General features: G+C 34.3%; 1 protein-coding gene across 2 annotated transcripts in view; it reads right to left on the bottom strand.

The window, feature by feature from the left end:
* Mycbp2 (MYC binding protein 2, E3 ubiquitin protein ligase) overlaps nucleotides 1-15,068 on the bottom strand; it is a 236,244-nt gene that overhangs the window by 160,155 nt on the left and 61,021 nt on the right. For both annotated transcript variants that reach the window (XM_013009100.1, XM_013009110.1), the window contains exons 14-18: nucleotides 13,210-13,368; nucleotides 10,894-11,098; nucleotides 7,201-7,346; nucleotides 6,796-6,897; nucleotides 809-916 (exon numbers count right to left, since the gene is read on the bottom strand). In XM_013009100.1, the coding sequence (XP_012864554.1) occupies nucleotides 809-916; nucleotides 6,796-6,897; nucleotides 7,201-7,346; nucleotides 10,894-11,098; nucleotides 13,210-13,368 (720 nt within the window). The remainder of the gene's footprint in view (nucleotides 1-808; nucleotides 917-6,795; nucleotides 6,898-7,200; nucleotides 7,347-10,893; nucleotides 11,099-13,209; nucleotides 13,369-15,068) is intronic.

Below are 15,068 nucleotides of genomic sequence, written 5' to 3'. Positions count from 1 at the left end.
TAGGAAATGTACTCATTACCTTGCTCATGTAACTAACTGTAACCCCTCTGTACAGTATTTTTACAATAAAAAAGTACAAAAAAAGCATTTAAGTTATACATCTATAAATTTAAAATGTTCTGCATTAAACTCTTTCTTAATGTTGGATGACTGTAATTGTTGTTTTCTAACAAAAATTAACATGCCTTAGAAATATTTTTAATTAGCCAAAACTCTGAATACCTTAAATAATGCAGAAATTGATTCAAATTCTTCAATCTAATTGGTTACTACTGACCAATTCTCGGAACTCATGTAGATCTGTCTAACTTTTTGTTTGTAGCTACCTGTATTTAACCCGCAAATCTCAAATATTTGTGCATTTATATGCTGCAAACCTTTAGAGCAGTAGAAAAATAAAATGGCAGTCTATCAATTTATATATTGCACTTAATAATTTTATTAATTCTAAAACAGAACAATAATTTTCAAAGGACCATAAGATGCTCTATCATAGCCATGTAAGAACAGGTAGGTAACAAAAGAAATAGAAAGCAAGGATATGTTCCCACCTGGCCTTAACTTTGTGAAATTTGAAAAGAAATAAAACATCCCTTTATGAAAGTTAATAAAAAGAAAAGAAGAAAGGAGAAGCATGAGTCACAGACAAACAGTGCCACTTTTAATCCTTCTTTCTCCTCAGGCTATGTAATAATGACAGAAGCAAAGCAGAAGAAATCAGGCTTGTGCATTTTCTCAGAGACAAACTTCAAATGAGTGGAAGCAATTGGGAGAACATCCCGCCTGGTTGATAAGGAAGACCAAATACCTTTGTGCTTGTCCCGTTTATGCTTTAGCTGTGCTGGATGGGATCTGAGTCTGGCTAGAGCCTGCTCTCGATGGTTCATAAAAATAGGACCAGCAAATACAAGGGGGCCTGAGGAGAAACATTTTGTATGTGCATAGAGAAGCTCACAAAAGAAAAACACTATAATGAATAAAAATTAATTCCAACTAGATACATGAAAATTAATTCTTAACTTTTGTGGACATACTTGTCTCCCAATTCCCCAATTCCACCCCTAACCCCACAAATATTATCACCATTCCACACATAGTAGTATCTTCAATAGAGTTGATAAAGTACATAACCCATTTTTATTCTTATAAAATTGAGTAACTACTAGTAGTATCTAAGGATAATCACAAAATTTCATTAAAATAACCAAATTAACTAAAAATATTTTCAATATCATATTTAAAAATTAGTAAGTCATATACTCATTAAAGCAAGTATCTTTTGTATTGCTATACAAAAACTCAACTAAATCTTAAATATTAACAAGATCTTCCAGGTATTTCCAGGTCTATATCAATCTTGACACAAAACCAAGACAAAATATTATTGACTTTTCTACATATTGTGAAAGATAATAGGAAAAACAGATGATCACAAACAGAACCAAAAAACTTCACTGATAAGGTGCTGTACATGTGGGAGTGCTGAATATATATGCAGAAGTAAGGATAACCTGAACTTGACACTAATAGTAGGTGGAACATATATCTCAAGGAGCACTTCTGAGACACTAATGGTCCTCGCTGAACTTTTAAAACACCTCCAAATCACACTCATTTTCACTTATAAACCACTTTAAATAAAGTCACATTCACTTTAATATATAAAAGTATTTGTTCATTCTCTTCTTATAAAACAAAACAATAATTTCCTTGAGTTTCAGAAACTTCAAAAATACAGGTGGCTCATGCCTATAATCCTACTCAGGTGACTGAGATCTGAGGGTTGTAATGTAAAACCAGTTAGGAAGGAAAGTCTGTGAGACTTATCTCCAAATAACCACCAAAAAGCCAGAAATGGGGTTGTGGCTTACCTAGTAGAATGCTAGTCCTGAGCAAAAAACTCAGGGGGACTGTCCAGGCCTTGCATTCAAGCTTCAGGACCAACTGAGGCTTGAACTCCGGGTTTGGGTGCTGTCCTTCAGCTTCTTTTGCTCAAGGCAAGCACTCTACTACTTAAGCCACAACATCACTTCCAGCATTTTTTGAGTACTTTATTGGAGAGTCTCATGGAGTTTCCTGCCCCAGCTGGCTTCAAACCCTGATCCTCAGATCTAAGCTTCCTTAGTGGATAGGATTACAGGCATAAGCCTGGCAAAACAATGTTTTATGAACATAGGTAAATTATTTATATTATTCACCAGACTTTTTTTGTCAGTACCAGAGCTTGAACTATAGTCCTCATGCTAACTCAGCTTCACCACTTGAATCATGGCCCCAGCTTAGCTTTTCTGCCTGAGCTGGCTTTGAATCTTGATCATTCAGATTTCAGCTCTTTGAGTTATCTAGGATTTTAGGCATGAAACACCAGTGCCCAGTAATCAGATATTTTTAACTTTTCATGTAGTAGACACTAGATGTCATGCATATAATGATAAAGACACAGGATCTTGGCCTACTAGAGGAAATAGCAATAAAAGCAAAACACTGTAATATGTTCTTAGAAAGGAGGTCTGTACCATGAAGGATAGTCTCCAAATCAAATGAGGTGAGAAAGGTTTCAAAGAATGAAAAACTTTTAACAAGAGAGAAAAAAGTTAAGAGAGGGAATTCCAATTCAAAGAAAGCAGACTTACAAAAGCATGAAAATGAAAAAAATAATATTATACTGTTATTTTAAAAGACATTTAATAACCAAAATAAAGGCAGTATAGGTTATGGAACAAAAGTGCTGAAAAATTAGTTTGGGGAGGTACAAATCACAGTGCTGTGACTCACACTTGTAATCCTATCAGATAGTGTCGGAGAATTGTGATTTGAGGCCAGCTAGGGTTAAAAAATTAGTGAGATGCCCATATCTCAAAGAAAAAAAAAATGAGTATGATGGCGTATTTCTCTCATTCTAGCTATGAGGTTGGCTTAAAGAAGGATGATTGTATATTAGGCTTGCCCAGGTCAGAAATCCAAGGCCTGATACAAGGCTCAATTGGTTAAAGAATCTGCCCTGTAAGACCCTGAGTTCAAACACCACACATACACACAAAAATCCACATAAACACAAAGGTAAGTACAACCTTTTAATACCATAAACCTTTGTTTGGGAGATGGTGAGAAATCCACAAATGGTTTTCAACTAGTCAGCAAAGACACACTGTGATTCAGGCACCACACTATGTGCTGGAAACAGTTAAGCAAACAGAAACTCTACTACAAGAAGCACATAGTCTAATTGGGAGATGGAGGATTTACTAATAACTAAAGAAGAAACTATGAAGGCTTTGGCTGTATGTCAGGCAAAGAAAAGAAGTGGCCTGAGCTAAGGAAATATTAGTGAGATTTTTTTTGGGGGGGGGTCCAGTCGTGGGGCCTGAACGCTGGGCCTGGGTGCTGTCCCTCAGCTCTTCAGCTCAAGGCCAGCACTCTACCACTTGAGCCACAGTGCCACTTCCGGCTTTTTTTTTTTTTGCTTATGTGGTGCTGAGGCATCAAACCCAGGGCCTCATGCATGCAAGGTAAGCGCTCTACCACTGAGCCACCTTCCCAGCCCCAATTAGTGAGATTCTGGAAAGTGAATATATTTAAGAATTATTAAGGAATTAGGAAGCTTTAATGAACCTTGATTTATTTATTCCAATGAGAAAACTAAATAAAATAGGTATAAAATGACCAAGTTTAGGTGTCTTAAAGGACCTAGCATTCATGCAAAGGCAATATATTATGTGGAGCTATCACAGGTAGGTAAGAAGATGTGGAATTGATGTCAGTGAAAAATAAGCTATTAGTGATACTTTCTGAGATCTGAAAGATTATTATCTTTTGAACAAGTAACTGCACCTCTTCCAATCTATGCTAAACTCTTAAAATATTTTTTAATGTATTAACTCCAACATGTTTACTATGAATTATATCTTTGGCAGGGGAGTATAAGGGAGATATGATCTCCATTATAGCCCTGACTATAGTTCACTACAGAATTCACTACATAGCCACAGCTGGCCTCAATTTCACCATCCTCCTGCCTCAGCTTCCCAAGTACTAAAATTACAAGAGCATACCACTTCATCCAAATAACTATACCTCCTTATCACAAAATAAAAGAAACCGTAACTAGGAGAACAACAGAAAACCATAGTATACATATTCAGTGGAAGAATATTCAGTAATCTCAGCCTCCTAGAAAAAATAGCATTTTTACATGTGAAACTCTTGTGCTATTTAAATTAGCAGTAAGACAGCCATTTTGAAAGAGCAAGTGATACCAGAGGAAAACACAACTCTTACACATTAGTCTTATGGATATATATTCCTATATTTAAAAACCAATGTCAAATGTCTGTTAAAATTTAATATACCCACTCCTCGACCCACACTTTGTTTCTAGAACATTCTACTATACCAAGAAAAGGACTATTATGCAAAGCCACAAGTTTAAGGTTAATTATTACAGAAAATCCCACCAAAAATCTAAAAATAGCCTGAATGCCCAGCAACAAAATGATGGTTGCATAAATAGTGGTACAAAATAATTTAGCTACTGAGTAGAATATGACAATGAAGAGAATGAGAAAGCCAAATCAAAACTAGCAAAAAAAAAAAAAAGGGTGGGGACATGGCTTCAGTAGTAGAATGCCCACCCCACAAGTACAAGGCCCTGAGTTGAATCCCCAGTATCACGTAAAAGAAAAAAAAGATATAGTTACAAATGATGTTTAAAATTCTAAAATATTTTTCTAAAATAAACAAAACACACAAACATGTACCATTTTATATGGTGCTGTGTTAACTGGCAATATACATGTGGAAACTCTGTCCTCCCTTTTCAGGTTTCTGTGGTAACTGAGGCAACCTTATACAAGGAGGGTACAGCTCCAAATGCATCAATGTCAGTAGCATACAAAGAACTGACATAACTGATGTCCATAATGAAGATTCCAGCACACCCAGAAAAGGTATTTTCTACATATTGTGCTTCTGGAAACATTAAATAGGTTTATATATATATATATATATATATATATATCATTTTATATATATATATATCATAATATATATAAAACATATATGAGAAAGAAGTTCAACAAAACAAAAAAGCAACAAAAATTTTGAGCATCATTAGTCTAAATGAAATGCTTACATGTAAGGTTCTAGACTAAGGAAAAAACTTATTTGTCACAAACATTCACCAACTGTCCAAGACCAGGTCTATTTTGTTAGTAAAAAATCATATACAATGACTTGGATTTGAAGGTACTAGGGTTTGAACTCAGAGCTTTATATTTTCTAGGCAAGCACTCCAACCCTAAATATTAAACTAGTAAAGAGTTTTATAACCTTTAGGTGGTTATATTCTATATATTGATAATATTTAAAATAAATGGCAAAAGAATGTCTACATTCTCCAACTTTTGAATTACCAGTGTATAATTCAATGTTCACTTCCAATAAAATTGAACAGGGTTTTTGTGGTTGATTGTTTATTTTATTCTTTTTAAGAAAGCATACCAAGATATATATTGCATTTAGTAAAATTTAGATGTCATCAAAAAGATTTGCTATATACTTTGGTTTAAACCTAATAAATTATTGGATTTTATAGGTCAGTTCCTATAACTCAACCTAAAATTTCCAAAGAATGAAAAAACAGGTAGTAAAGAGATAATGTTATAACCTTAAGAAAAAAATGTTGTAAAGACATAAAACATAAACTTTCCTCTAAAATACATTTAATGTGCAATTTTCCCATATTACTTACATAATATAAATAGTAACAATATTTACATTAATAAAATATTTTGAAGGCAAAATATCTGCTTATAAAGCCAAACATACAAATTAACATTGGATCAATTAACATTGCTTATTAGATGTTACAATAAAAAAATCTATATATTCCAGCTATATGGTAAACAATTTAAATTTAATAAAAGTATTTGCCAGTGTATATTTCACTACCTATTTTCTTTAATTAAAAAGAACTTAACAAAATGCATAATGATGGTTATATAGTAATAGGCTTATGTATCAAGTACCATAATGCTTCTAGTAAATATTAAAATTTAATACCAAGATTTTGCCTAACAAGAACACAATCACAGAACTCTGACAGTTTTGTTCCGACAAAGAAAAAATTCTGTAATGCAACAACTGCTTTAGTAATATAATATCAACACCTGTCTATTCAGTGTATATTGAAATGATAATTATGTGTATTCCAGTTTAAATCAATTTTCAGGCAAAAAACTACCAAAAGCAATGAGGATAAAATAATCAATAAATCTATCTTTCTAAATAAATCCAGCAAAATTCCCAACTTACTCTTCTTTTATGTAAGCAGCAGCATTCGTTTCCATAAAAGGTAACAGTGTATAACTACTAGTTATGCACTGGACTGAAAGGAAGTATGGTAGGTTATGCCCAAATGACAAGAGCCTGAGCAGCTAGCAAAACAGAATGAAAAAACTACATTAAACTGAACAATGAAGCTCATAGTCAAACAGCAGAGTCCACTGTCTGGGTGAAGGACAAATTCTAGAATTCATAATTTTTGATAAAACTGCCATTGTTGATAGACTTGGCAGAGGGCACAATTATTAACATGGGTTGACAAATGCCATAAATACAGTAGTGATTTAAATATATGCTATTAATACAATTATAAATGCACCAAATATTTTTATATTATTTTCAAAGTTACCAGAATGTTACCCATTTTAATGATTCTACTTAAACCAACTTACTCCATACAGTTTTCACTGGTTTCTAAGTATCCCTTTACTCTTTTTTGTAATTGAATCTTACCTCGTCCTTCTTCTAATCTGTGTCTTCTGATTACACGCTGTCGTTTTTCTTCTTGCCGTAACTGAAGATGTTCTTCAATATTAACCCCAGGTACTGGGACAGCTAGATGATTGACCAAAATAATAATAATAATAACAACAACAACAACATGTTCAATATGATATATAACATATAACATAGCTCTAGCTACGTAACTATGCATAATAGCTATAACGACTCAAAATTCAAGAAACTAAAAGCTGTCATAAACATCATATAAAATTATTTTTATTGCTTATTATAGGAATTCTTAGAAATACCTTAACTAAGGTTATACCATCAGTTAACAAAGTTTAACATGTATCTCACAGAAATTCTTTATACTACCAGAATTACCAAGATGAAGACAAAACAAAATTAAATTACCTAAAAGAAGATCTAAAGGGATCATTTCTTTCACTGCATCAAGAATCCCTCTTTGTCTTGCCTCTTGACCATCCAACTCTCTTGCACAAGCCTTGCAACACCCACACACAGCACAGCCAGATTCCCCAGAACCACAACCACAGATCCTAGTTAAAAACAACAACAACAACAACAAAAATAGGTTTAACTGAAATCCTTCTAACCTCTTTTTAAAAAATCTTCTCTGTAACTTCTGTATTTCCATGATTAATTTTAAAGGATGAATAGATGAATAATTAAAAGCAAGAATTTATTAAATACTTAATGGGCATAATGGGTTTTTCTATAGAAAACACAAATGGATTCTGTTATTATCAAGGCAACTATTAACAAAACAAAAATTATCTTTTACAAGCTTTTTCAGCTTATGAATGCCAGAAAGGTTTAGCACTGAATGACCTGTATGGGCTCGTAGCTAGCAAATGAGCTACACTGCTGTCTACCAGACACATTAAGGAAGATGTTGGCAGTCTTCAGATAGTAAGCCAGCTTGTCAGCTTCCTACAGTGTTTACCCTCACCATTCTTGATGTCATCCCTTTCCATTCTCTTTCACTGTGTCTAATAGCCTGTTGTTTTCCTTCTTTCTTCTCCTTTCCATATAAATTACAAACTATATGGCATTTGTTTATAATAAAATGAAGGCTGGAGGGTTAGTGAAGGACTACCTTCTAAATCACATATTTTGTAGAAATAGAAGTCATGGCTTTAATGTTTACATTGAACTGGTTCTTTTAAAACGTTCAATAGTTGCTGAACATTGATGACTCATACCTACAATCCTAACTACTCAGGTGGTAGAGCACTAGCCTTGAACAAAAGGAGCCCAGGGGCAGCACCCAGGCCCCAAGTTCAAGCTCCAGGAATGGAAAAAAAAAACCCTCAATAGTCTTGCTCAGCCCATGGTTATCCAGTTTTGTAAAATACAAGAGAATTAACCATCTGGAAACTCCTAGCTTTGAAAGCAAGCATTACTGACAATTTGAAGGATCACTTAATACACAGTTCAAAACTATGACACAATAATACGCCCTACTGTATTGTCAGTGTACTCAATTCCATGATATCAGAATTACCAAATACCAAAGTCAAAAAAATGCTAAAAAGAATAACTTTTACAACCTATAGACCAATATTCTTTATGAAAACGGATGCAAAAATATTAAAAAATACTAGCTATAAATTCATCAGCAGATTAAAAAATGTAATAATTAACAAAGCATGATTCATCATTATAATGCAATATAGAAAAAAAATCAATGCAGGGGCTGGGAAGGTGGCTCAGTGGTAGAGCGCTTGCCTTGCATGCTCGAGGCCCTGGGTTCGATTCCTAAGTACCACATAAAAAGAAAAAAGCCAGAAGTGGCGCTGTGGCTCAAGTGGTAGAGAGCTAGCCTTGAGCTGAAGAGCTGAGGGACAGCGCCCAGGCCCAGAGTTCAGGCCCCACTATCGGACTCCCCCCCAAAAAAAAGAAAAAAATCAATGCAATATATCACATGATAATAAAGGGGAAAGCATGATCATCTCAATTTATAAAAGCATCTGAAAACACTCAGTATCAGTTCATGATTTTAAAACAAACTCAGTCAACCAAGAATAGAGGAAAACTACCTCAATACTATACTGGAAAAGCTTTCCAGAGCAATTAGGGAAGAAAAACAAAAAAAAAGGCATCCAAATATGAGAAAAGTAAAATTATCACAATTCTTTTTGAACCATGTTTCCCCTTCCTTCGCTTTCTCCTAGTCTTTCCCTCCTGTCCCCATCCATAAAACATCCAGTTCATTTTCCACATAGTGTCTAGTAAGTATTACTGTTGTATCTGCTCACCCTTGTTCCACCTTTTATGTGTTCTCCCTTCCCCTCCCAAATACAAACTACAAAGACAAAAGAAAAAAAAAAAACAGCAACAATGGCAACTAAAGAATGTCTCTTCTTTTCTTTTCTTGGAGTTCATTTCATAGAATATTATTTTATATGATCATCTGTACATAGATATTAAGCCTTTGTCCTCCACTCCTAGGCATAGCCTCCTTTTGTCTATGTATGTTATGACTAGGGTCCTATATAACTTATCATGTCCCAGTGTTATTTATTTTTGTCATTTAATGTGTTTACTTGTAGATTTATCAGCACATTCTAGTTACCACAAATGAGGGAAACCATGTTTCTTTCTTTGGCTGTACTCATTACTCATTACTGGATTCATGTAACTCTAACTCTTCTGTGTATTAACTCTACAATAATAATTATAAAAAAGAAAAGAAAATCACTGAACTTCTCTAAAAAAAAGATAGTTCAAGGCAGATATAATCAAAAGCACAAAGCCTCATCTGAAAAATTAATGGGGGGAGTGGTTCAAGTGATAGAGGGCTTGCTACTGTAAGACCCTGAATTCAATCTCCAGTACGGGGGGAGGGGGGGAAGAAGTCAATTTAGATGAAGATTGCCATCCTGGAAGTTTAAAAAAAAAATCTCCTAAGTAAAAAAATTATAGATTCCACACCACTTGAGCCTAGACCTTTAAGGTCAGCCAGGAGCCTGTGCTACATAGGGAGAGCATTTCAAAACATCAAGCAAATAAAACCTCATATTTCAAAGAAAAGGCTTATTTTATATTATATAACTATAGCATGCAAAGCATAAATTCAAAGTAAGTTCACAGTAGATCCAGACAGTATTTGGGAAAAGTACTTGACAAGAGTTTAAAAAATAGAATGAGGGTAGCTGTCCTTACTTTGGGCTTTTCTTTACAAAATTTCCTCAACTTCTTCCCCAAATCAACCAATTATAAGAAACTTGATCTTATAAAGGGCATACCATTCTATTAGCTATAAAAACTACATTCAAAATTACTCCAATATCCTATGAGGAAATACACATCTTTATTCTACTAAACTCACATACTAGCTTTAAATTGACAATGATATAGAACCTTTAAAAAAGGAAAGGGCTGGGAAGGTGGCTCAGTGGTAGAGCAATTGCCTTGCATGCATGAGGCCCTGGGTTCAATTCCTCAGCACCACATAAGCAAAAAGAAAAAAAGCTGGAAGTGGTGCTGTGGCTCAAGTGGTAGAGCACTAGCCTTGAGTTGAAGAGCTGAGGGACAGCGCCCAGGCCCAGAGTTCAGGCCCCATGACCGAACCCCCCAAAAAAGGAAGGTCTATTAGTAGGAACATACAAGGATAAATAAAAGAGGTGTGATACAACTTTATAAGTGAGAATATCTAAAATCTTTCAAATTAGAATCAGCAAATTTAAGTAACTTACTAGTCAAGTACTTTGTATGGTATTTGACAGTTCTACTGGAAAAGATTCAAGCTCAACAAAAACTAAGAGACTCAGATTTAAACACACCTAAGAAAAGAATATAAATAAAGCTACAGAGATGCATGAGTTAAGTAATGGCTTAAATGTGTCAAATGAAAAAAAAAGATACTGAATTAGAAATTAGTATAACAGGAAACAAAAGAATTATACTGCTAGAGTGTATCTCGGTGGTACAGCATGCATGCAGCCAAGGCTTTGATTTCAGTGTGGCAATTTAAAATAACTTATAATAATAATGATCATCATGATGAATTATAAATGAAGACACAGTAGAATAACTGGAATAACTGGGGCACATTTTCTTCCCTATCAATCCTTGTCTCACCCTCCGGGGACTCTGTCTGGACGTCCACTGCTGACACAGCTGGCTCCATAACCCGTGCAATCTCCACATACAGTGCACACCATACACTGCTCCAGCTTCCATTTATGCATGCCTGGAGGGCACATCATGGATTTCTCATCTTTTTCATCTATTTCTTCTTCCAAGTCTTCATCCATTGCTGTTGCCATATTTTCAACTCCAAATCCTATTTGACAAATCAATGTAAAAAACTTTATGTAGTTTAGTCTCATGTTTGAAAGTCAATAATAATTCTCAATTTAAAAATATATAATATATTGCTAATACAAATAACTATGCCAAGAAATGTTAAAATATAACAAAAACAAGCTATAACTTAGAGGAAAAAAATGCTCTCCCCATTTCCTTTCTGCAAATGGAAACAGGGAGGCTATTCTCAAACACATCCCTTGCTGTTATTCTTCTTAATGTTTCTTGATTCTAGTCCTTTTTTCTATCTTCTCTACCAATACCTTCATTCAATAAACCAAAGAGATCCTCTCAACCATGCTTTAAAAAAAGGTCTCTTCAATCTAGTACACCCTCCAACTGACACAAATCATCTTTTTAAAACATATTTTATTGTATATTGTCAAAGAGCCAAAAAAAACAAAATTCCTGAGCAAGAGACCAACAGTTCCAATATGGCCCTCTAATTTTTCAACCTCATTTCTTCCGTGCAAATTGCATTCCACAAAACCTGAATTCCTTCTGCTTTTGAAGATCCTATATCATTTCAAAAGCTCAGGGACTTTTATTTTTCTTCCCTCTGACTCACCCTTCCTTATTTACAATATGCTTCTTCTCCCTACCTTATCTATCCAAAAGAACTTTTTCAGCCTTCAAAGCACTTAGTACCTTTTGCAGACAATCAAGTCACCAACTCCTTAAAGCCTGTTTATACCTCAACTGCAACTTTCACTAACAACAGTAGATAAAATGCGCCAAACAATTGCTTATACTTGGCTGTAAAAGCATTACTCATTTCATTAGCAGTATTTTAACCAGTATGCTCAAATTAAATTATACATTTAATTCAATACCAAGTTTAAAAAAATGACTAATAATAAAAGTAAAGCCCAATGAAACCTGCTAACATAAAGCAAAATTTCTTAAGACTGAAAAAGTTGACACCAAAAATTTTAAATCCTATGTAACAAATGAAACTAGGTGAGTCAAAGGGATATGCAACATATACATGAATATATAAAAACATAATTAAATTCAATATATAAATCAGTTTTTAAAAGTAAGCAAAGTAACCGGGCACTGGTAGCTCACACCTGTAATCCTAGCTACTCAGGAGGCTAAGATCTTAGGATCACAGTTCAAAGCCAGCCTAGACAGTAAAGTCTGTGAGACTCTCATCTCCACTTAACCACCAGAAAACCAGAAGTGGCACTGTGGCTCAAGTGGTAGAATGCTAGTCCTGAGTGAAAGAGCTCAGGGAACCACTCAGGCCCTCAGTATAAGCCCCACAACTGACAAGACAAAAAAAAAAGCAAAATATGAAAAGCTTGAAGAGATATTCAACAATCATATTAATAATCAAGAAAATACAAATTAAAAAAACATAATTCCTCTCTGCCTAGGGGTTAACTAGTTGTGCTACTTTTCTGTAATAAACTTTTACTTCAAAAGAAAAAACAAGCAGAGGAAGAAAGTATGGGAGAACTAGCAGTTCTAGTTATAAGTCCATATAAATTCATATTTTCAAGAAAACAGTATTCATAATAATACTAGTATCTAAAACTAGTCTGGAATGATGGGACAAAAAATGAACAAATACATCAGTGTCACCAGACACTATGTTGAAAATGAACTATAGAACTTGTGAGGGAGAGGAGTCAGGAGGAAAAAACTAAGAGAAAATGAGGGAAGAAGTAAAAAGAAATATATTCATTACATGACTTATGTAACTGTAATAACTCTGTACATCACCTTTTGATAAAAAGTTTTTAAGGGACTAGTCTGGAATATTATAAAACTCTGTGTCAAAAATAGAAGGGGAAAAAAAACTAGGCAATGGTAGCTCATGCCTGTAATCCAAGCTAATCAGAATGCTGAGATCTAAAGATCACAGTTTGAAGCCAATTTGGGTAGGAAAGTCCATGAGACTCCTATCTGCAGCTAACTACCAGAATGCCAGAAGTGGAGTGTGGCTCAAGTGGTAAGCCTTGAGGAAAAAGATCAGGGTAGTGCCCAGAGTTCAAGCCCCAGGACCAGCATAAAAACAAAAACAAAACAAAAAAAACCAGAAAACTCCACAAACCTTAATAACACAAAATAAACACCTACCTTTCCCTCCTTGGCTCATGGCACCTGTGTCTCTTCCACACTGTCCTTTATTATTTACACCAAATGTCCAAACTTCTCCATTCTTCATTAAAACACAAGTGTGAGCTTTGCCCATAGCTACCTGAGTTACAAAATGGCCTTTCAAATCAGTTACCAAACCTGTAGGAAAACACAAGTTTGGTAAAACAAAACTAAACAAATCCCTCAAACCTAGTAAAGGAAGTACTTCAGTGCAGAGCTTTTCATTTCTGAGGCAAATCATTCATCAAAATGAGAAATGAGAGGCCAAACACTGGCTGTGTATCAGCTGACCAAATTTTTAAATTTTAGTTTCAATGAATTGTAAAGTATTATTCAGACAGAACTGTACAGATTGCATTAAAACAAGCTTACTTCTCCTGACTGCTTTTCCCAATGCCAAAAGTATTAAAAAAAAAAAAGAGCCTGTTGTTTTCAAATAAAGGCATAAAGAATACCATAAAGCTTTTACCTGCTTTAACCTATCTCAGCAAAACAAAGTAATATTTGCAATGTTATACTGAAATATTATTTTTATAGAAATCACTGGGCTCCAAAAAGTTTCAATGCTGTTCAACATCAATGCTTTTTCTACATCACAGTGCTTTCCTTACTTTCATTACACCTATTGCATCTTATATCATCTTTAAATTGACAAAGCACAATTAATATTAAGTAGTAATACTAATAAAAACCAAAGATAGTTAAGTTTTTAATATTATAAACATTAAAATACTTCTTTTATGTAAATTGCAAATACTATCAATCTAGCATCATACAATGGGAAAATTATCCTGTATTTTTGCCCAGTATCTTTTCTTTAAGGTAGCCTTTCCTGTTCCTTATATTAATTTAGGTCTTTTCACTAAATACACTTCAAAAATTCCTACCTTTAGTAGTAGCATGCTTAAAAAGCTTTTATGTGTGTATAAGTATGTGTTCTGTACCTATACATATGTATATGTGTGTTACATATATGTGTGGATGTGTGTATATATAAATACATATGTATTGTGTGTACATACAATGCCTCAAAAGTCTGATCATCCAGCTGTCACCATGTTATTAGTCAGCTTACATATTACCTCAGTGGAGTTCAACTAAATAATAGACTACTATAAATGTTCTCTTTCTTTTTTCCACCATGAGACAATCACTTCTATTTCTAATCACAATTTCATTAATTCCTGCTTCTTTTTTACAACAAAATTCAAAGGCATTACAGATTTATATCATGTAAAATCTTCCCCAAATGGGATGACCAATTAGTTATCACCATGAAGAAAATTTAACAACCAAATATGATGAGTTCTTAAGATTAAAGTATATAAATATAAAACTACTTAGCTAGTTCTATCACTCATATCTACTTCTTAAAATTTATATTTCATTGGTCATGTAATCATATGACAAGAAATTCTTAAGACTTTACTCTGTGCCATGGTACCATGGTCCAAGGCACTGAGGATATAATACAGTAGCTAGTAAGAAAGAGATAACCCTTGTATGAACCTAAGAGAAAAAGGAATAAAACAGCATCTACAAATCAGCTTTGTTTTAAAAGTCATTTCCTGCAGGGTACTATCAATCCCCAGGAGCAAGTCACATGAGCACCTGAGTGGAGAAAAAATTTCCCAGAAAAAAAGCTGCTAAGAGGTTAAGTGTGGGCTGGGAATGTGGCTTAGTAAGAGTGCAACATAAACAGAAAAAGCTAGAAGTGGCACTGTGGCTCAAGTGGTGGAGTGACAGCCTTGAGCAAAAGAAGCTCAAGGACAGTGCCAAGGCACCAAGTTCAAAGACAGACAGACAGACATGGATGGATGGATGTTAAGCTTTACTAA

The sequence above is a fragment of the Dipodomys ordii genome, unplaced genomic scaffold (assembly GCF_000151885.1).
Source record: "Dipodomys ordii isolate 6190 unplaced genomic scaffold, Dord_2.0 Scaffold1, whole genome shotgun sequence".
In the NCBI taxonomy this organism is placed as follows: Eukaryota; Metazoa; Chordata; class Mammalia; order Rodentia; family Heteromyidae; genus Dipodomys; species Dipodomys ordii.
The sequence above is the reverse complement of the archived record's forward strand: the minus strand, read 5'-3'. Positions and strand labels throughout refer to the sequence as shown.